General features: G+C 32.5%; 1 protein-coding gene across 2 annotated transcripts; it reads right to left on the bottom strand.

Annotated features, from left to right (window-relative positions):
• Nucleotides 1-5700: 5700 nt before the first annotated feature.
• Nucleotides 5701-22080, bottom strand: LOC139523697 (uncharacterized). Of its 2 annotated transcripts, XM_071317908.1 has the most exons (8): nt 21924-22080; nt 16683-16766; nt 15311-15478; nt 12183-12377; nt 11477-11571; nt 10295-10558; nt 8869-8981; nt 5701-8154 (listed from the first exon to the last, which is right to left on the bottom strand). In XM_071317908.1, the coding sequence occupies exons 2-8, from the start codon at nt 16747-16749 to the stop codon at nt 6978-6980; spliced, it is 2079 nt and encodes a 692-aa protein (XP_071174009.1). In that variant the 5' UTR covers nt 16750-16766; nt 21924-22080; the 3' UTR covers nt 5701-6977. The 2 variants fall into 2 exon arrangements, with proteins under 2 accessions (XP_071174009.1, XP_071174010.1); XM_071317909.1 differs by lacking the exons at nt 15311-15478; nt 16683-16766; nt 21924-22080 and adding an exon at nt 12905-13417.
• Nucleotides 22081-23325: the final 1245 nt, after the last annotated feature.

Raw genomic sequence — 23325 nt, 5'->3', positions numbered from 1 at the left:
GGTCATTTTAACGAACTGGTGCTATTGCTGATAAAGACCGAAAATAAAGTCTTATATGTCATTATCACCATTTTTTACAGGTGAAATACAGGTATAAATGCGGAAAGGTGGTATCTATTTATTTCGGAAAAGTAATGCACGAAAATGCGGAAACGTATTACGCTCATTAATAGAATTCGTAATTAAGATAATCATGCGAAAACTAGAATAATAAACATACTGAACTTCGATGAAAATTCAAAACGGAAAGTTCGTAATCAAATGGTAAAATCAAAAGCTTAAACACATCAAACGAATGGATAACAACTGTTATACTTCTGACTTGGTACAGGCATTCTCTTATGTAGAAAATGGTGGATTAAACCTGGTTTAAATCTAGCTAAACCTCTCATTTGTATATTTTAACAGTCACAACAGTATGTCGAGCGCATTTGCAGTCTGATATTTGAACTCCAAGTATTCAAAATAACAAAGACAACACATTAATATGTTTGCCACCATACTTACAAGATTACCGGGACGTGGAACTCACTCATTCTTATAATATGCGTGTCGCCCACCTTTGTGAGAAAGTTCTATAAATATACTATAAATATACTAAATAAACGTATTATAACATATTGTCAACTGAACTGATTTATAAAACTGAGAGAAACAAAAGACAAATAAAATGGCACAGCTCAAGCAATTTCATTCCAGTTTATAATTTTACTGCATTCCGATGATCGTCCTAATTTGTAACCTTTTAATCGTTTGATATAAACTGTTAAACCATTTGCAAACAACACTATCCAATTTCGTTCGAAGTTTCCAAAACTGTGACCTAGTATTTTAGCACATGTCAACTAAGTTTACATTATGTCAAAGGTGTTCGGCTGTTAGACAAGTTTCAGGTAAGTCAAAAAAAAAAAATACATTTCATTTTTTTTTTTTTTTTTTTATAAAATCTGTTTTAAGAAAATAGTATCATATATACAATAACAGTAGCTTTTAAATATGAAATACGGTGTCATAGATTTAAATAGTTTACTAACAAATATCTATATAGTAGATAAACAAACCTAATTTTCAAAATAATTCTTGAAAAATACAAGAACTTGTTTTTGTGGTATAAATGTTAGAAAATGTATAAGATCTTTGCAAAACATATTTATTTTCCAATTTTTATTTTTTTTTCCATTTGGAAATTTTATAATGACTTGCTTCACGAAATATCTGAGAAATAAAAATAAAAATAGATATTTTTTAAAGTGCCAGTTTTTGTAAGAATCAGGCAATTTAGGTAAAAATTAAAACATGATAAGAAAAAACCCACCGAATTAATCATGCTATTGAATACTAACCATCATCCTGAGTTAAAAAGCATTAGTCTTTTGTTTGTGTGTGTCTGGTAATATCAAATAACTTTGTTAGAAAATTGGTTAGAATGATAGCAAATTACAGAGTTATCTCCCTTTATTCGTTAATTTCTAGTGCATTTCAACCAAATTGTATCTCATATTACCAGAGCAGAAAACAAAAATGAATGTTATTTTTGTGTATAACTACATATTATGAACTAAAATCAATGTCAAATTGGGTGGGTTTTTTTGGTCATGTTTTCACCACTGCCTGATTCTTAGGCAGACTGGCACTCAACACCGATCTAGAAACCTTTCAACCACATTGAATATTCCGAAAGTGACTAAACATTTCAACCAACTTGAAAACATTATTTTTTAATATTGTCTCATTTGAGCAGCAAATACGAATTTTAAAAAAGTCATTGGTTTGACTAGACCGGGAACAGATCCAGTCCGTCCCAATAACACTACTACAAATTACATTTGAAAAACAACACAAGGGGAAAGTAAACTTTTTTTTTAGAGAAAATCTCTTACAAAGACAATAACAATCAAAACCAATGAGTAAACAAAGACTCACGAAACCAAAGGACATTTACATCAACAGTTATAAATAATAATTAAGAAACAACACGAACTCCACTAAAAACCGGGAGTGGAATCAGGTGCTCCGGAAGAGTAAGTATTTCCTGTACCGTATACGTCACCCGTCGTAAACTACAAAATTGAATACCAGAAATTTATTTTAAAGTCCTCAATCTTGTCAGTTTTAAAAAAAAAGTCATTTACCCAATGCATAAAGAGTTTTTCGATAATGTTTTTACATGAATTTGAAGGGGATTAAACAAATATAGTACTTTAGAAAATTAATTGATTCCCCCGTTTAGAAAATCCAAAGCTAAGTTATCATATATTTATTAACTTTAAAGTGTCAGTCTTTGAAATAAATTAGGCAATTTATAGAATTCCAAAACATGGCCGAAAAAAATATGGTTAGAATGAAAGCGAATAAAAGAATGATCTCCCTATAATTCAAATTAATTTTTCATTTCTAATGTATTTCAACCATACAATTTCTTGCTATACCCGACCAAGAAAGGGAAACGAATGTTATATGCATGCACCATTATACATTTTAAACTTAAAATAATCGAAAATTTAGTGGGTTATTATTTGTCATGTTTTCACCACTCTCTGGTTCTCAGTTGACAGATTAGCTCTTTCAAATGTCTTCTGGCCCGGTCTATTTTTTTTTAAATCGTATTGAGACCACTGGAATGTCTTTCGGATTTGTCTATTTTTGGAAATAGTATTGAGATCTTAAATTGTTCTTTGGACTTATATACTAAAATAGTGTTTCAGATCGTAGTTTAACCTCTGGAATGTCTTTTGCCTTTGTCTTTCATTACAGATCACAATTTAACCTGTAAAATGTATTTTGGGTGTGTTACGGTTCTGTCCCATTGAACTTTACCTCGTCACTAGTTATTTCACAAACAAAAGAATTATGAATAAGATTATAAAATTGTAAAACGAATTTACCAAAATAATAAATAAACACAAGATTACAATTAGACCTACACAATCTAATTAAATAATCCTTTTAACAGTTTGTCTATATTTAAGGTCTTATTGTTGTCTTCTTTGAATGACACACAGTGTTTGTAACATACTAGTACGGTTAGGAAAGAATAAATGGGTTTACATCCTTCTGTTCGTCCGTCATGAATAAAATGTTGGTCGCACTTTTATCAGGTCTATCAAATAATTCCTGATTACCGATCTTACTCATAATAGTCTTTTTTTATATAGATTAGACCGTTGGTTTTCCCGTTTGAATGGTTTTACACTAGTAATATTTTGGGGCCCTTTAATTATAGCTTGCTTGTGCGATGTGAGCCAAGCGTCCGTGATGAAGACCGTACCTTGACCTATAATGGTTTACTTTAAAAAAAAAATTGTGACTTGGATGGAGAGTTGTCTCATTGGCACTCATACCACATCTTCCTATATATATATTGTATGAAATAGTCTAAGCAGTTCAAATTTCCAAGAACGTTCAAATTCACAACGTCATCCAGTTCTAAGTCTTACTGCTATTGTATTGAGAAGTTCACATGCCTTCATTTCTATACCCAAGCAAGTGATGAATAATGTGTTTTATTAACTTGGTAAGGGATATTTTCAATGATAAACTGTACCTTATTTTGTTTTTATAAAAAAAAAGAAAAATCTTAAATTTTTATAATTGCAATCTTCCTTTCAGAATGAATTCAGATGATCAAAATTCTAAACCATCTGTGTTTGATCGTTTATCAGAGGATATCAGCAAGCATAATGAAAAATCTACATTGCAGAGAATATCGAATGCTTCCGGTATTTCAGTACAAAATACGAAATTTACTGGCAGGCCTCAAAAGCAATGCCAAGCACTCCAATGGAGTAAATCAAAACTTGGACAAACAATACTATATGGAAAAACAACACACCAACGACACTTAGAAACTAAGATTGCAAACATTGAAAGACAAAAGTTACAGTCAATTAGAAACATGGAATGGAAACAATTAGATGTGTTCCGTTCTCTTGCAAATTCTAAATTAAACGATGTAAGAGAGAAAGAAAACATCGGAGCAGCCTTTCAGTCTTCCATTGACAGAAGAAAACGTCAGTTTATGGCAGAACAAGCAAGGAGTGGAGTTGTTACTTTTCCGAGTTTGTCCTCATCGAACTCGCTTGTATCGAGTAGTGGAAACTTTTCAAATGTGCAAAATGAAAATCAGAAAAAGCAGTCAGGAGACTAAATGACTAGTAATAAATCTGTTATTGCAAGACAAATATTAATGGATTTCGTATACATATGCCATCATATAAAATGTGCTTTATTTCTTTTTCATTCTTGACGTTTTATTTAAAAAAATGGTCATCAGTTATGAATACAACAGTTTAAATGCTTTGCCCGCAAAATTTAACCTGACCCCTGAGAACACCGGTTATCTCACACAAGTGATATATCCGTTCTGAATGTCAAAACTTTATTATTTCTGATCCAATTGACAAAATATTACCATATTACGCTGGTTGTTTGTAGCCTACTACACACTGGTTTATATATAATGAAGGTTCAACACGACTGAATAGCATAACTTAAAAGTTATGTGAAATTTGGAGGGTCTGCAGAAAGGTAGGATAAATTGAAAGGCTCAGAAAAAACGAGAGCATATTGCAAACATTTGGTCACAAAGGATTCCATTCGAATCGTTAAAGTGCAGCATGACATTTTCAAAAACTCTCCTCATGCATACTGTCATAAACCGAGTGTGATTTATTGTTTTTTTGGTGTTAAACTATTTTGCTATTTCGTGGCGTCAGTTTTTTACTGGTCGAGGAAGCTGAAATACCTGGAGAAAACCACCGACCTTCGGTACGAAAATTAACAATCCTAATCATTTAAGATTGAAGTCCGGCTAACCTTCAAAGAGCGAGATTCGAATTCACAACCACAGTTATGACAGACTAGTCAAACAGTAGTTGAAATACTTTGACCACTCGGTCACCGCGACCCCCCCCCCCCTTTTCCAAACCAAGTGTGACTGCATATTTATAGATTTTGCAAATCTGAACTAATACACATGCATCAGCAATAACCTTCTAACTTGCGGATTCTCACTGAACAGACCTCTTATAGCATCATATACTCCATTTAACATTTCTTCTCGATATAGGTTTAAACTGAAGTTTATGGCGACCAAAATACGTGCCAGAAAAAAACAGCAAAATGCATATTTTGAAAATTGAAAAAAAAATAACATTCATTTACTATTTCGTAAAATAATCATTTATATTTGAAGAAAACTCATTGGAAACTGCTTGGAAACTGCTTGAATTTTAAGGAAGACCTAATCTGTAATCCACTGAAGCTAAACGGCGGAACCCTTTTTCTCGTTTCGCCCTGAACAGTCGGTTTGTCTTGAAAAAAACAACTCACTAAAAGACAAAACGAACCAACCTAAGAGCAAACATATTTACAGAAAGCTAGTTCAAAGCCAATTGTAACATATTCCACAGACCAAAATATCAATCAGTTAACATCAAATTAGTGTAAAGACGCAAGCGTTAAAATCAACTTACAAAAAAGGACAGAAAGCATAGAATTAAAGTACACACAGCTACTGAAATATAGTGCAAAACAAATAACAATTTGTTTCACAGACTAAAATGCAAATCAGTACATTTTAAATGAGTTTAAAGGTGACAAAACACACACTTGTGCAATTCCAAAACAAAAGTATCCACATGATAGAAACCGTAACAACTATCATTCTGATATGTATGTCATACCATGATAAAATTGAAATAAACACATATTACTTTATTCATAATGTAATATATATGAAATAAACTAACAACTTTTAGTTAAACAATAAAAAATACAAATATGTAATTAAAAAAAATGCATTAAAGAATAGACATGTTGCAATATGCAACGTAAAATTGTTTCTTTTTTAAGATTATTTACAAAATACACATATGTATACTAAGGCGTCTTCCAGTGAGAGTAGAGAAGGTCAATTGAATCCTTTCCCTCACCAGAAGATTTCCTATAGCCCGATCCTCCATTGTGCAAATACGTACACCTGTATTTTCAAATAAGCGCATGGTAATATGAAACGAAGATGACGACAGTGATTGATGAATAAAGGTTATAGATGAAAACAGCACTTAACAAATGTTACAATCTAAAGCTAGTTTTGCCTTGCCATTTTATAACCTTACTGGTCCGTCGCGTTCATGACCTTTACTTAGGGAAAGCAGTCACATTAACAGACCCGAAGTTCGTTGTAGTAAAACCAAAAAGTAGTATTACTTTTTATTTATAAATTATAGAAATTCAGATGTTACCACATGAGTGCAACCCTCATGACCCTATTGTTTTATATCTTTGGGGTAAATAATAGTATAAGATTCTTACTTTAAATAATATAATTTGAGGTATATATCCGTTGGTTTTTAAATAATGAATAAAATATAAACCAAGCTGGATGTATATTTTTTTTAATCTCAAATAATTATCAAAACAGTGTTAACATTGTCCCTTTTGTGTGGTATTGGAACAACAAACTACCGAAAACCAAGATGGCCACCATCATCGTGACAAGACAAAATTGTTCTATACATGATTATTTTTTAGGTAAAATACTTATCCTAAATTGAAGAACAACTCATAATTATAACTTCATCATAAAGGTGAAAGGTATTATCATTATCCATTGATAAAAATAAACACACACACACACACACAAAGTAAAAAAGAAAAGAAAAAAAAGCGACAAAGAAAAAGGCACACAAAAGTTATATTATTCTTTTGAATTTATCAACTACGTGCACGTAAAAACACATGTAGATAGTGAAACAAATTCTAGATTGGAACATTATATGAAACCATTTCAATTGAATTGATTTTCTTCTTTAGTATAGGCATTGCAAGTTTTTTACTGCTGTGTATACATGTGTTATATTTTTGTTTTGAAAAGGTTTAAAAAAGATTTGTATATTCCTTTAAAGTTTGGTACAAATTCTAAGAACTTTAAATTGTTGTTGTGCTGCTGAAAAAGTTTTAAAAAGTAACATTTATCAGTCTTCATCTTTTTTAATACTCTTTTTAAGTTCATCTATTGCTCCGTCAAAATCGAAAAACAAACTTTCTCGAACTCCCTTTTCTTTGTAAACCTTTTCCATCTCGGTTCGCATTGGTGTAGAAGAAACTTTACGTACGTCTGGTAAAGGACACAAAATGTTGCTATCCGTAACTGTTTCAGCCAAGCCTGGTGCTTCTCTAGATATAGCTGACGAAACAGCTTTTATTTTTAACCAACTGCTCTCTGCTTCTATTTGTTCATCTGTGTCTTCGTCTTTTGGTGTATTTACTTTTTGAAGTAAACATTCAAAATTGCTCATCAACGATTTTGCATAGTCAAATATTTCTGTCTGAGCAGTTTCTTGTTTATCTGCCATATCGCCATATCTGTTCATCAGTTTCTGAAGCTCTGATTGACCCTCTCTCATAGCATCAGCTGATCCACCCGAATTTCCATCAAGAGCAGCTTTTGCGGCTTTACCTAACACTTCTTCTGAAAGCATTCGAGCATCGTTCTTGTAGTGTTCTGTGATTGCTTTCCCACCCTGTACTCTGCCTTCAGTTAGAATGTCACTCTTTGTTATTGTTCTGATTATTGTTTTCCTCTCTCCAGAAAATCCAGAATATTCCACCTTAACTTTCAAAACTTCCTCTTCAAAAGCTTCCTCCAGATCAACCCCTATACCAATATGCCTTGTTGATGCTGCTGGTATGTCATAATAAAAGTAAGCCTTGGCAGTTTTAGGACCACGAGATGATTGCCCATGAGTCCGTACTTTATTATCTTGTGAACAATCCTCATTTATAAGAACGGCACCATTCACCGATTCTATGTAAACAGACACATTCCAAGCAACGGCCGCTTTTCTCATAAGAACCGGAAGGAAAAGGTCAGTTTCTGTATTTGAATTGTCTACATCCATGTCTATTGTATAAAAAGCATCACTGCTGCAGAACTTTGATAAGCAGAACATTATCTCGGACGCTGATTTCCCCAATACGACAGTAGAAATGGAAGCCCATTGATTTAGAGATTCATCGAGACCAAACGAAAGTTGTCGAATCTTTTCTCGGACTTCATGTACAAGTTTACTTGGTTCTTGGGTTCCAGCATTAACTTCACCATCCGAGAAGACTATAATAGCATTTCTGTAGTGAAGCAAATCACGTTTCCTGTAAGAATAATTTCAATCGTTGTCAAAAATTTACAAGAGCTAATGACAGATAAGTTTATTGTGACGGGATTGATTCTCTTAGTAAATGTGGTAGATACTTAGTTGTGCAAGGGAAGTACACATTTAGCTCAGTCGGTACTATACGCGCTGCCTTGTAAAACGGAGGTCCCGGATTCGAGTCCCATTGGAGACAAATATGATTTTGTATGTTGAATCTTTGCTCTCCGGTTAAATTGGCGCCCAAGTGAAAGACCTATGGTGGTTAGAGAGGAATTCTAGCTTGGGTATGTGTGTAAGAGTTATAATGATATGATGACTCTTGAGAACGTGGAAGTGTGACGGGATTGCTTCCCTTAGTAGATGTGGTAGATACCTAGTCTGATAGCCGTAAGAAGTTGAGCTAGGAATGTAATCCTTCAGCTTCGAGTCCCGGTGGAGACAGAGATGATTTTGTAATAAGAATCATGATCTCCGCTTACATTATAACGGTTTTTAGAAATGATGTTCATGGACGAATTTTGGCATTGTATGTTCTTGAATGTACATATGTGAATAATGAAAGAATAAGGATAATTTCAAATACATTTAGACAATATTTAAAGACTGTCTACCTCAAGTTTATAATAACTCTTTTAATATTTTAAATTAAGATGATTAAAATAAGTACTACTAAAAATGTAATTTTTTGAAAAAAAACTACTTAAATACTAACCCTGAACTGGCATCTCTAAATACTTCCAATGCTTTAGACAAACCAGCACTTAGGTTTGTCTTGGTCGACAAGAAACTTTTGTCTAAGGTGTCTAGTTTTGATTTCAAACGATCCTTTAAAAAGCAATTAAAAAAGTCATTTTTAATGAAAATAAACTGTACAGTACTACAAATATTATATTCAGTAAGCCTATAGTCCATAAACTGTCGATTGACAAAAAAATATATACACAAAGCTATAACCGTAATTGTTTTCAAACAATTAAAACAGTAGGGTTGAATAGATACCATGAAGTCGGAAAAAATCTGTAATCATTTCTACAAATATCAGCAGTATGAAAACCATATATGAGAACTTATAACATATTTGCAATAAGGTGTATGCTGTATATGTATAATAAAGGGCTGCGCTTTAGCGCATGATACGCCTGTTGCTCTTTTAACTAGTCTTTTATGCTTTAACATTTATATGATCAACTAGAAATATATATACAAATCAAAAGGGATGTTACATTAATATATTCACCAAAGTGTCATAAAATCCCCCTTTTTTAAGTATAAAAATTCATTACTTAAGAAAACGTAAAATCTAAAATTTATAAAAATGGAAAGGGAGCTTATGTCAATAGATATAAGCAATTTATCAAAGTTGCATAAAATTTTGTGAAAGTGTTAGTTATTGTCCCAAAATTGGAAAATCCCCCCTTTTTTAAGCATAAAAATTCATAACACAGAAATGTAAAATCTGAAATTTATAAAAATTGAAAGGGAGCTTACATCAATAGATATAAACAATTCACCAAAGTTTCATGGACATTGGTGAAAGCCTTTTTGAGTTATTGTCCAAAGTGTTGAAAATCCCCCCTTTTTTTTATGAATAAAGCCCCATAAATCCAAAACTTAAAATCTGAAATTTATAAAAATTGAAAGGGAGCTTACATCAATAGCTATAAACAATTCACCAAAGTTTCATGGACATTGGTGAAAGCCTTTTTGAGTTATTGTCCGAAGTGTTGAAAATCCCCCTTTTTTTTTTATGAATAAAGCCCCATAAATCCAAAACTTAAAATCTGAAATTTATAAAAATTGAAAGGGAGCTTACATCAATAGATATAAACAATTCACCAAAGTTTCATGGACATTGGTGAAAGCCTTTTTGAGTTATTGTCAAAAGTGTTGAAAATCCCCCCTTTTTTATGAATAAAGCCCAATAAATCCAAAACTTAAAATCTGAAATTTAAAAAAAAACGAAAGGGAGCTTACGTCAATAGATATAAACAATTCACTCAAGTTTCATGGAAATTGGTGAAAGTGTTTTTGAGTTATTGTCCAAAGTACGGACAGACGGACGGACGGACGGACGGACAACGGTATACCATAATACGTCCCGTCTAAAAGACGACGGGCGTATAAAAACGAATACGTACCCTACTTTCGTGTGTAATTTCTGTCATGGGCAATAATACATCTGCATTTTCCCCAAACGTTACAAGGCCTGCAAAATCTCCATCATCTAATGACGTCACCATATTTTTTGCAAATCCTTTAATTCTGTACAGCTTGCTATATCTCCGTCGTCTTCCTGTTTTGATTCCCATGCTACCGCTTGTATCAACCAATATCAGAATACGAGTTTTTATTGGGTTGACCTCATTCGTATGTTTCGTTGTAATCTCTGCAACTACTTTTCCCTGAAACACAAAATATACAAGTCTGCAATATTCTGAAAAAATGAAAAATGAAAAAGTATTCTGAAAACAGTTTTTCTTGAAATATTTTCACATTCAATCAATCTTAAACGTGCCAATTTTACTGCTGCAGTTTTATGCAAACGCCGAAGACCTGGGCTACTATGCTGGTGATACCATCGTGTACTACAAGGTGTATAAACGCTGTAAAAAGAGTGTAATCTTATGTTGGATAGGGACACACACTTTGTTTTGCAACGAATCACCTAAAGACTCGACAATAAATTAATATTGCAGCTCATTGTTCAGGATTATTTATCTTTAATCGAGTACTTTTTAAATATATCCATATATTGTTCACAGTTTTGGATATCCATATATTCCTCATAGTTTTTGCTTTTCTATTTTCTTATCAATTTTGCTAAACAGACTTAGCACTTAGCTTAAAGTACATAGCGAACCAGATGAAAAAATTTGAATTGTTTCACATTTTTTCTATGTCGGGGCCTAACTATCTACGTCATGAGTTTTCTCATTGTTAAAGGCATACGGTAACAAACAAATGTTTACATCAACGTCAGGCATTTATACTACTCCTCTTTTTTTACATTATATAATGGAAACACATTTCGTTTTGATAAATTTTCTCAAATGTATTTTTTCCAATTCCAAGATACTGTTTAATATATATAAACGCCTCCGGGTGCAGGAGTTTCTCGATGCATTTAAAAACCATTGGTGGCCTTCAGCTGTTGTCTGCCCTTTGGTCGGGTTGTTGTCTCTTTGACACATTCCCCATTTCCATTATCAATTTTTAAGGTTAGAATCTTTAATTATACACACGCCTCATCCAGAATCTTTGGTATTTTACGTGTTATATTAAGTCATGTTTATAATATACTGATAATGTCTTATCCATACTTTGCCATCTTTTTCCAAACAGTAACACTGTAGATCAACCTCTCCTGTTCCATTTACTTCTCTAATAGGAGGCGGTATTACACTGTTACGTGCGTCTGATAAAACAATGGAATAATTTTTATTATAGATCCAAAACAGTGTGCATGAGTTTGTCAAAATATGTATTACATTGACTTCAATAAAACGATTTACAAAGACAAAACAGCTTTGAAAATCTAAAACGTTCTTCTATATATATATCGAAGTCGATTGACCTCTGAGAGCTACAGAGTATATATATATATATATATATACAACTCGTCTAAACATCAACCCAACAATGTTAGATCTGTAAATTTGCTTTCGCAAATTTTTGGTTCTTCCCTCGCCGGGATTCGAACCCATGCTACTGTGATATCGTGACACCAAATCGCCTGCACTGCAGCCGTCCCGCTAGACCACACGACCACCTGGGCTCTCAAAAAAAGAGCTTTCGGTGGGCATGTGTTACCTTTCCACGTCAGTTTTAATCTAGCGGCGTACTACAGTACATGATATATAAGGCATGAAGATGTTATAGTTACATATTATGTATTTGGACCGTGTTTTCATTTCCATAATAAAAACTGATGTTGATATAGAAAAAATAGGAAGCATAAAACTGACAAAATGTCAGGAGCATTCAGGAGCTATGCGTCATGCATGAATCATTTTTGAAAAGACTAACCGGGTAATCGACTTTTAGTTTTGGTAGTGAGACTTCGGAGAATTGCTTTTTGTCCTACTTTCAGGCCTAGTCCATTAATATCATCTTCAGATAAAGCTCCCAAAGTGACTTTGTCAGCAATTTCTTCTTCCTCTAGAAGTTGAATTGTCGCTTTTGTCACCCCTTGCCTTTTCAGGAACTCCTCAAATGTAAGATCTATAAAAGATATGAATTTCAAATGAAAAATGCTATGTTTTTATATGAGTCAGTCTTGTTCACAAAAAAAAGGCTATTTTCGTGGCGTATTATATTTTAGGAGTAGAACCACTAATGCATGCATAAGTTACCTAATTGAGTGGGAATGATATAAGTTTTTTGCGGAAATTTAATCTTTAGTTCGACTTCGATATCAGTCAAATTATATGAAAACTGTATCCCTGTCAAACTGTTCCTTGAAATGCATAATGTATTCGAATATAAAATGTACAAGAGTCTCCAGATTTTTTTTTTTTTTCAGGGACAGCAATTAGTACTAACATACACTTCAGTGTACTGACAGCTCAACTAAACTGTTTGATATAAAATCAATCCATCTTTAGGTCTCATGTGATACAAAAAATGAAAGTTTGTTTAAATATCTATTAAATAGAAGTTAAAAAAATACACCAAAGAAAAGTGTGCGAAAAGCCTTAAGGTAGTGTTCTGTAAGGCTTCCTAATAAAATATAAGTATTGGTTAGATACCTTGGTAGATCGTGTTCATCTTAAATCTCTTGTAATTATCAATATATCCAACAATGGCCGAGATGAGGAAGGATAGAGATATAAAACAAGGTTTTCACTTTTCCTATCTATGGATCCTCGTGGATGATTATTTTATTTACATCCTCGTGGGTGATTATTTTTACTTAATTCAAATGTACTGCGTCCTTCGGTGAGTTTGAGATATATTAGCTCTATATTTAGCACTGATAAAATTCCCATATTTTCTGAATTTTTGGCGATTTAGAGCTTCACACATATTATTTACTGTATTTTAGAAACCCCTAGGTATCTTTCATATACACGGTGTTTTTCATATACATTTTTTTCATATCGTGTGGTTGCTGTCTCATTGACATAAACCCATATATTTAGAAATATCGTGAATATAGGATATAAGTCGCGTTAAAATAACAGTACATCAACTGGAAGTTGTTTTTGTTGATTTTATAAACATTAAAATAAGACTATCAAGTCACTATAAGTACTAAGTACAAACGGAAATAGTTTTTTCCCCCATTTCGATTCAGTTAAAATTAAAGTACTAAGAACACTTAATATATATATAGTATCACTTGGCACAAGCTTTAAATTTCCTTAAATACATTTTTTACTGACATGAGTAATAAATAAGATCAGTTTAGAGTGCAGGATACAACACAGGAAAATAGCACTTTTAATTTGAAAATGTAATGGACAGTTTTCAGTGATATTGTTTGCCTTAAATTAATGGAGAATAAAGGCTTTTTCCCCTGCAGAAGAATCCCAATTTGAAAAAAAAATGGCTTAAAATTATTCCCAAAAAGACAACTTTTTTTCCCAAACAGTGCAGTCTCGTTAGTAATTATGCACGAATTCAAACTGAAAAACACTCATTTATACATTTCGCATGCCTACAATTACTATATGTGCAGATTTGAGTGTCTATTTATGTATCATCACTGACAAAAGGGGTCTTATTTCAAAGCAGGGTTTGACTCTTGAAAGGGGGTCTATATAAAATGAAGTTTCAGTCAAATTCAGTGTTTATTTCTAAACTTCCCAATTGGATGAAAATTACGCATATTTTCCCAATAAAAAGTGGTAGAGGTAGTTTTGAAAAATACCAACAATATCACTGGTTTTATATTCTCAAAATAAAATAAAATCAAATAAAGTAAAGTCCACTGTTTTTATACAGGTTTTGGCATATATTATCTCTAGTCAGTTGAACCAGAGCTCATAAGAACTCGTTTCATTCAATTAATAGATTAGTAGATAATTATATGGTAGCGTTTCGAGAAACATTTAAACCTGCTGCATTTGTTTGCACCTAAGACAGGAACCTGATGTTCAGTGGTTGTCGTTTGTTGGTGTGCTTCATATGTGTTTCTCGTTTCTCGTTTTATGTACAGATTAGACCGTTGATTTTCCAGTTTGAATGGTGTTACACTTGTCATTGTTGTGGGCATTTATAGCTTGCTGTTCGTTTTGAGCCAAGGCTCTGTATTGAAACCGTACTTTATCCTATATTGGTTCACTTCAACAAATTTTGACTAGAATCGAGAGTTCAACTTGACTCATTTGGCACTCATACCACATCTTTGTATTTCTATGTATACTAAACTATCTGTTATGTATGCATTTTCCCTAACATTTATGACGATTATATGATGAACTATCGACACATATTATTTATTCGTTGATTTTTGATTGCAAGAGCTAGATAACTTTCGAGTTTGTTGTTCAAGTCAACCGGATTAAGACATAACAATCACAGAGCACGTGGAGCGCGTGAAGATAAGTGAATTGATAGATCAATGATTGTTTTTTTTTTTTTTACATTTTTCATACATTTCCATTTGAACATGTCAGTTGTACAATGCTTTGATGCTTTGGCGAATTTAATTTGGTATTTAAGAATCAGTTGTTACTATTTGGCTTTAACCATGTTTGAGTGCAATTTATTTTTCATTTCTTCATTACGGGTTTTCCCTGACTGTGTGCTGACCGAAGTTCTAACGAGAGGTCTCACAGTTAAGGTCACTCCTTACTTACAGAACACCATTGATGCGAATTAGAGTACGGGAAGACAAAAATTCAATAGCAGTAGATTTATGAAGATTCTGATAATACAAAGGATTTGCTTACGTCAGAAAGTTCACATACTGTAACACTTGTTTCATATTACAGTATTAAAACTTTTCAATCAAAGCACAATCTCCGGGTGTGGGATTTTCTCGCTGTGTTAAAGACCCAATGGTGGCCTTGGTCTTTTTTCTGTTTTTGGTCGGGTTGTTGTCTCTTTGACACATTCTCCATTTCCATTCTCAATTTTATTTTCCAATTTGAAAGATTAATACTTTTTGTACTAAGCTCTTAAAATATAAAGAATTTTATTTTCTTTACCTTCAACAGCTTCGCCATTTGAACTATTCGAGCTGCTTGAACTGTGTTTTGACGATGAACGTTGGGATTCAGATGAAACTCTTGGTGGAAGCGAACCGGTTGAGCCACGCCCATTTGGCAAGCTTCTAGGTGGTCTCATTGGAACACAGTCGTCTTCATCTTGTTTCACTGTGAGAATACAAAGAGTATGCTATATTTTATCATCAAACATTATTTTTTGGTTAATTATATACACTACTTGATTATTTTTTTTTAAATTTAAAAACAGAACACACGAAGAGAAGTTATTGTGTAGGTAGTAATATCATCTCTCCATTTCTCTCTCGAATAAACCGTCCTTTAAACAAAATCCTATCAACTTCCAAATTAAAGTAAACTTCAAAACTATGCATGACGACATGATACGATTCCATGCACAGAACCAATGATGGAATATAGCCTTCACCAGGAAAGGTCATAAACAAGTCTGCAAAGTAAAAGTATAGAATGATTGGGAACATAAATACAGGAAAGGATATATCAACTCTACCCTATAGGGAGCTGTAATCTTTGTATCAATAAACAAGTTTGTGAATTGGTTAATTACAAACAAAAATGAATAATTTAAATCAAAGCAATACCAAATCAATACCGAAGCAATGGAACGGTTAATGGGTGCATCAATAGTTGAATCTAAAAAAAATTCGGCTGCAATTGTATGCCGTGTTTAAAAATACCATTGAACTTTTTCTTCATTAACATATAATTACTTTAAATGTATGTTTCACTATAATACGTTATTCTGATTGGCTAACTGTACATCACGTGTTATTCCTATAGCAGTTGTATTACACAATAAAACTTTTCATTCATGATGACACGAGGTCCCACAATAAAGTGAACAGGTAAATGAAATAAAAACTTGATAAAAGGCGGGTTTTCATGATCCTATAGTTAAAAATGTAATTACAAGTATTGAATGCTTTTTTTTTTGTAACTTTATAGGGTTGTAAAAGCGTTGACCGTGCGCACATTTTTAGTATGAAGCGCTTCCGCGCTTCATACAAAATGTACTTCGGTCAACGCTTTTACACCCCAATAAATTTACAAAAAAGAGCATTCAATTCTTAAATAAGTTACTGAAATGTACTATGTGTCACTTGTTTAAACTTTTTACAAGTTGAATGATGAATGACCGAATTTCTCTCGAATCACGCGTGATTTCGAGCTCGTGTGAAGCAACGTATCGTTATATATTACATGTAAAACGAAAAAGAGTTAACTTTAATACAAAAAGTACAAATACACACATTGTTAGACATTATCATTGTATTATTGAACATGAACTATAACTAATATCTTTCTTCACACCTTTCACAAATTTATATCTCACCTGAAACCTGGCTAAGTGATACGTATTCATCGGCTGCATCTTTGTACCTGTTAGTTGCACCCGCCATTATTTTGTTTTCTCAAGCTGAAATATAAAACAAGATATCAATATCAGACAAATATAGCCGCGTTTTGCTGATTTAATCGATATTGATACATAATTATTTCAAATCATTCTGAGAAACAATGTTGCGGGAAGAATTTACAAGCTTTCCGCGAATTTTTTACGTGGATTGTTCGTGTAAAAATAATACTTTTTCTGGGATAGTTTTTTTTAATGATCATAGAAGTTACTTGTCTACAAGAAATACAGAATTTGAAATATCAAGGGGTACGAAGGAACATTAACAGGAAAATAGAATGAATTAAGGTTTGGGAATGCAATCGAATGGAGAAAGAGCATAACAAATGTTGAATCGAAAATCATTACCATGAAAAGTTTGTTTCAAAAAAAGTACATTAAGAGCCTTATTTAGAGGGGATGCATTTATTACGATGTATACACATTAAGGTAACATTTCGTATAACCTGACCAAACATTCCAAGTTTTTTGTTACATCACCTTCAATCTGCATTGACAATGTTCTTGCTTTTAGTGTATATTATGGAAGTCTCGTGCTTCATCTTTCTGTATTGCAAAGCATACGATGGGTTTGCTTGCGTTTACATACCTATGCTTATATCAGGAGCCTGTAATTCAGTGGTTGTCGTTTGTTTATGTGTTACATATTTGTTTTTTTCGTTCATTTTTTTTTTACATAAATAAGGTCGTTAGTTTTCTCGTTTGAATTGTTTTACATTGTCTTATCGAGGCCTTTTATAGCTGACTATGCGGTATAGGCTTTTCTCATTGTTGAAGGCCGTACGGTGACCTATAGTTGTTAATGTCTGTGTCATTTTAATCTTTTGTGGATAGTTGTCTCATTGGCAATCATACCACATCTTCTTTTTTTTTTTATATTATTACTTAGAATAGAGAAATAAAACGGGGAATATGTCAAAAAGACAACAACCATGCAGACCCAAGAGCAGAAAAGCGAATTGACGCCACACGTATCTGTGAAACATACAATTAAATCAAAACAATAAAAACAAAAACAAAACAGGCAAGACTTATAAAGACTAGAGGTTCCTAACTTGGGGTCTGCACAAACATGCGGCGGTTTAAAACATGTTCTGTGATATTTCAACCCTCCCTATACCTCATGCCAATGTTTGATGGTATTTCGTTACAGTTTACTCGTTCCACATAGTGTATTGTTCTCTATGATCTTTTCTATTACCTAAAGTCGGTCGCTTACTTCCTTCTTGTAACTACCACATGTTTTTTTTTCTTAAGCATCTCTTCTCCTTCGCTAATAAGATCTTGACCTTGTTCTGCCTTGCTTAACTACATCTTATGTAGTGCTAGCTTCCTTGTATATGTTCTACTTTTTAGTTCCACATTCTTACTGTTAGAAATTCTTGTGTATTGCTGATTAACTTTTCTCATTGATCTTCAACTTCATAGTCGTAATTTTTATCTTTATTTTATGAATGAAATTTTCTTTACATGAGAAAATATTTTTTGTATTTTGAAAATAATCTTCATTGATACATAGAATCAGCTAAATATCATAAACTCGATCAAATAACTGCGCACATTACCCTATCAAAAATGTAACATTGAGAAAAAAAAGCAAATCCGCTGGTTATTCCTAATAATACACAACTTCGGAAAATTTTATAACTACGGAAACAGTAAGTACAAAAAAAAGCGTCGACACCGGATCCAGGGGGGGGGGGGGTCCCCCCTTTTTGGACGATCAATGCATCTGAATGGGGGCATGAAGTTGGACTCCTCCCCCCCATTTATGTCCTGGGTTAGGACCCCCCCCCCCCCTTTTAAAATGGCTGGATCCGCCCCTGGGATCTGTTTTGTAATGTTTATTAGATTGGCTGTTGTAGTAGACGCCACTAAGATGATATGCAAATTACTAGATTAGCACCAATATTTTTACTAATAATGATAAGCATGTAGCTCCTTTATATGTTATGTTAATGATTTTGAATAGCCTCCCTTTGCCCACAAGCTAAGCTAATCTTAGCTAACTAAAGTTAACTGGTAATTGAGGTACATACAGTGACTAATTATATTTATAACGAACATAAGGAGGTCTAGACAAATATAAGTTCAACTTACAAACGTGCAGACTATGATATATATATACACAGCAATTAACACGGTTCAAAACTATTCGCGAAAAAATCTACGTGTGTTGTCGGTGATTCAAATAAATAAATAAAACAACTGAAATGAAATATATAATACATTACTTTACTTCATATTATAATCGTTAACTTTGAAACGAATAAAGGTGAAAATGAATTTGACAGCCAATGCCCCTCTAACGTTACCGTTCCAAACGATTTTATCCATCGCGTACAGTATAAAAGGATGTCACCCTTTTGTAGTCTTGATTGTACTGCCGAATGGGAGAAGTCAATGGATAACCGTTTTTCTGAACCCAGTCTACCCTTGGATTATCTTAATATCTTAAACACCGTTTATCAGATGTAAACGTATAGTCAATATATTTGAAAGTTACTGTATGACTACGATTTATAATATAAAAAAATCTTGTATTTATAGGTACACACATGCAGGTTACGCATAAAACAGAGCAGTGCTACACTATCACAGAGTTTTACAGTCCTATCTTTTGGTAAAATAAAGATTTCATGTCTGGATATTTGTTTTTGTAATTTACTTTCTTTTTAAATATACATGGAAAATGTGGATATTGTGTAAACATTTTGAAAAATTCGGTGGAAAGTAACAGATTTCATTTTATCAACTTTCAAAGAACTGCCTAGAATAGTATACATAATAAATAAAGTTCATTTCCATCTACGAGCTCAGTGAGTATCCTGACTTTTGTCAGAATATATACTTGTGTTCCCTTAATATAAAGAAAATTACAAAAACCCAACAACAACCCCGATTTATTAGGCGGTATACGTCACGCTCCTCAAAAGAACATTTATCTTGTATTGAAATACCGGTGTTCTAAGGACCGAAATGAATGTAAATATAACCAAATTGTAGTGATTACTTTTATCCGATTCTGTTTACGTTTCATATAGAATGTCGTGTTTACAAATTCGCCACATTGAAAGGGCAAATACAAAATGTGTGGGAAATTGAAGAAGGCTAATATGTATATACATGTATATAAGAGCATATATATAACTGGGCCATCACTGTTTTATGGTACCTGCGTATTTCCTGTCATTTGCATTTAATTTTGTTCATTTTTTTACTTTGAATGTCTTTCTGTGCCTATTTTTATTGATTAACATGCGTGTATACATTTTTGAACAAGTGAATTTGGTTAACAAAACTTTAGCTTGGCTTATATCAGATTATTACATAGTGTATCATATGTACCAAATAACAGTAAAGAAATGTGGTATGATTGTCAATGAGACAGCTATCCCCCGAGATCAAAGGACGAGGATGAACTAGATATATATATTAAGCCGTATATGCATGTGTTTTTTTTTTATTATCATATTGCCTGATATTGTTCTATGCTCTTTGTAAGCGAATATAATGGACGATTGGCATCTTATTCATCTTTTATTATATTCATGCATATCCTACAGTTTGATTCAATATATTCTTTTGAACTAAAACTCTTTCTCTTTTAAAGTTATATAAATAATTATCTTTTGAAGTTATATAAATAATTATCTGTACTTGAGGTGGATGATGTTGAAACTCCCAAATCTAAAATGTTTTGAATCAAGAAAAAATCGAATGCAAATTTCGGTTAACAAGTTATCAGCTTTTCAGCAAATATGTATATACGATGATACTTTTGTGTTGTAAAACATATGAACAATTGTCATTCTCTAGCGAGCGGCTTATATTTAACTATATGTAAATATTCAATTTAAAAAAAACCTCATTGAATAGTTACATTGACGTTTTTATACTGTCTTTGATTCATATACTTATGTTATGCATATACAATAGCTGAAGGTCTGGGATGGGGTGCATTCTTACATTCTTTAATAATTTTAATTTCTCATGCAAATTTTCTCAATTCTTTGTTAATTCATAATTTCTTAGTGTAGATATTTTAGTTCCCATTCTTCATTATTTGTTTGTTTATTTTAGTCCATGCTTTAACTTTTGTTCCTTATTTTTATTTGGTATACCCCAAACCAGACTATAGGTTTTTTTCCTATTGTTTAAAACCTTAGATCGTAATTCTATGCTAGTCATCAAAAGTAACGATACACATTTTTGACTCGAATTTATCATACATTATCATAAATAGGTAAAAGTGAAGACATTTTATAATGAAATATGTTTTTACAATAGTATATTAAAACAAATCAGTCTTTTTTGTTTTTCTTGTCTGAATATAGTGAATCCAATTGAATATTGTCATTATTATATTAACTGAAATATACAAGGACAATGCATTTATTGCCGTATATGTCTTTTAAAACGTTTTTATGGTTGACCAGTGTATTTCCTTATGCGTGTAAAATCCAATGCATAAATAAGTGTATTGATCTTATTAAAATACAATACTCGTACAGTATTTCAAGCTTCATCAATTCAACTTTAGATTTATATCTCTTTAAAAAATCTAAATTGCATTGATTGTATAGATAAAAGAATCTGAGGAGTATAGGTCAACATGACAGCAATTACACAAAAAAGACAAGTAAGGTCTCTAGTCTTAGTATAGTATATTTGACAACTCTACCCATAATATATCAAGCTCTAAAAATTCAGAATAGTAATCAAAACGGAACATTTCAAAGATCTACAATCAGGCTTCAAAAGTTCTGAACCCCTAATGGGAAAAAGTAAGACACGACTTAGGATAACCAGGGTCCATGCAGACGTTAGACGTTTTTCCTGATGAGTAGTGAAGACCTGAGGTGAAGACAACACCAAATACCAGATCGTCGAGTACAGCTAAACAAAACAGGACTAGCCCATCAAGAAAAAAAGTTCTGCAAATAAGTTTATAAAGCGAAATGGGCCTATTTACCATGATTCTAGTGAGGAGAAAAAAGTAGCCTTACAGAACCTAATAGCCTTCCTTTAGTAAAACGACAGAACAACATAAATTGTACACTTAAAAAAGCTTTCAAACGTTTTCTTCATAAATTTATAACATGTAAATACAAAAATATAAACATGAACGATTTTCGTAATATACGGAAATATACTTACTTATAGATAAATGGACACGCTACACCATATACACAAGTATCATCCAAAAAAATGTCAAGAACGTTACTTCCTGTTGATCAAACTTTAAGATAAAATTACCAGTATGAATATTCTCCCCAACAAGGAAGTATTTACTAATTATAAACAACTGGGAACTTACGAAAGAGTTCTATATTTAGATACTTGATTTATTCATGGTTTACAATTTAAATGAACCTGTCTTTAAAAGTAAAAAGGTATTATCATATATATAGTTTACTCAATTTAAACATGGCATTTTTATTTTAATTGGTGGGGGAAGCCGGAGTGTCTGCAGAAACCCACTGACCTTCACATGCTTCATTAGGGTATATTAACATTTGAAAAAGCATATCATCCGTAAAAGACTTAAAGCAGTTTTTCAGTGTAAGGTTACCCATTGGTGGCCTTGTGTTGTTGTTGTTGTTTTGGTTTTTTTGCTCTTTGGTCAGTTTGTTGTCTCTTTGATACATTCCCCTTTTCGATTCTCAATTTTATTATTTTTTATTGAAGAAATTTGATGAAAGGATTATTTACAAGTAGATAATCAGATTACACAAAAATTACATCAAGTCTCTGCGACAAAGCGCTAGAGTCTATACGGGGATTACCTAGAATATTCATTGAAAGACAACATCGTGAGGCATCCCCCCAAAAAATTCAAATGTTATTATTTGTCTTTTATTTTTCAACAAAGCACATCATATTGGTAAAGAGATATACACTTCTCATATATTGCATAATGTATATCATTTATATGTAACAATAAAACAAATAGCAAAACATAAAGCAGAAAATGTAATTATAAGAATGGCGCGACTACTTCTATCTTTTGGGTTGTAAAAGCTGCGATCACGTGTACTTTTAGTGTAAAGCTCATCCGATGTATTCTTTTTATTATTCATTACAATACTATTATCAATTATCTGATAGTATTATAATTGTGTAAACATATTTGGATATCAGCAGAAAAGGACCTAGTCTATTTCCGAACTTTTCATTATAGGTTTGCCGTCACTTGGATGTAAAGGCTTTAAAAATACAACTTTCATCGATAAAAACATTATTTTAAAAGTGTTTAGTTGCAAAGTAACGCGCTTTGCAAACAATATTTAGTGATTTCAAATAAGAATTTAACAAGATGTCAAGCAAACCGCAGTACATATATATTTTTGTGACACTCCAGAGAAACATTTTAGTATAATTCAATATTACGCGGAATACATGCACGATGAAATCTCAAACCGCTTGTGTATTTCTATTGTGTAGATTTGCTAAATACATTCACGTGAAGGAAACAGATCACAATGCAGAGGTTCGGTATTTACAAAAGAAATTGATACGCCAAGAAAGAGAACCGATATTTTTTACGAAAAGTTTAAAC

The sequence above is a fragment of the Mytilus edulis genome, chromosome 5, assembly GCF_963676685.1.
Source record: "Mytilus edulis chromosome 5, xbMytEdul2.2, whole genome shotgun sequence".
Classification (NCBI taxonomy): domain Eukaryota; kingdom Metazoa; phylum Mollusca; class Bivalvia; order Mytilida; family Mytilidae; genus Mytilus; species Mytilus edulis.
The sequence above is the reverse complement of the archived record's forward strand: the minus strand, read 5'-3'. Positions and strand labels throughout refer to the sequence as shown.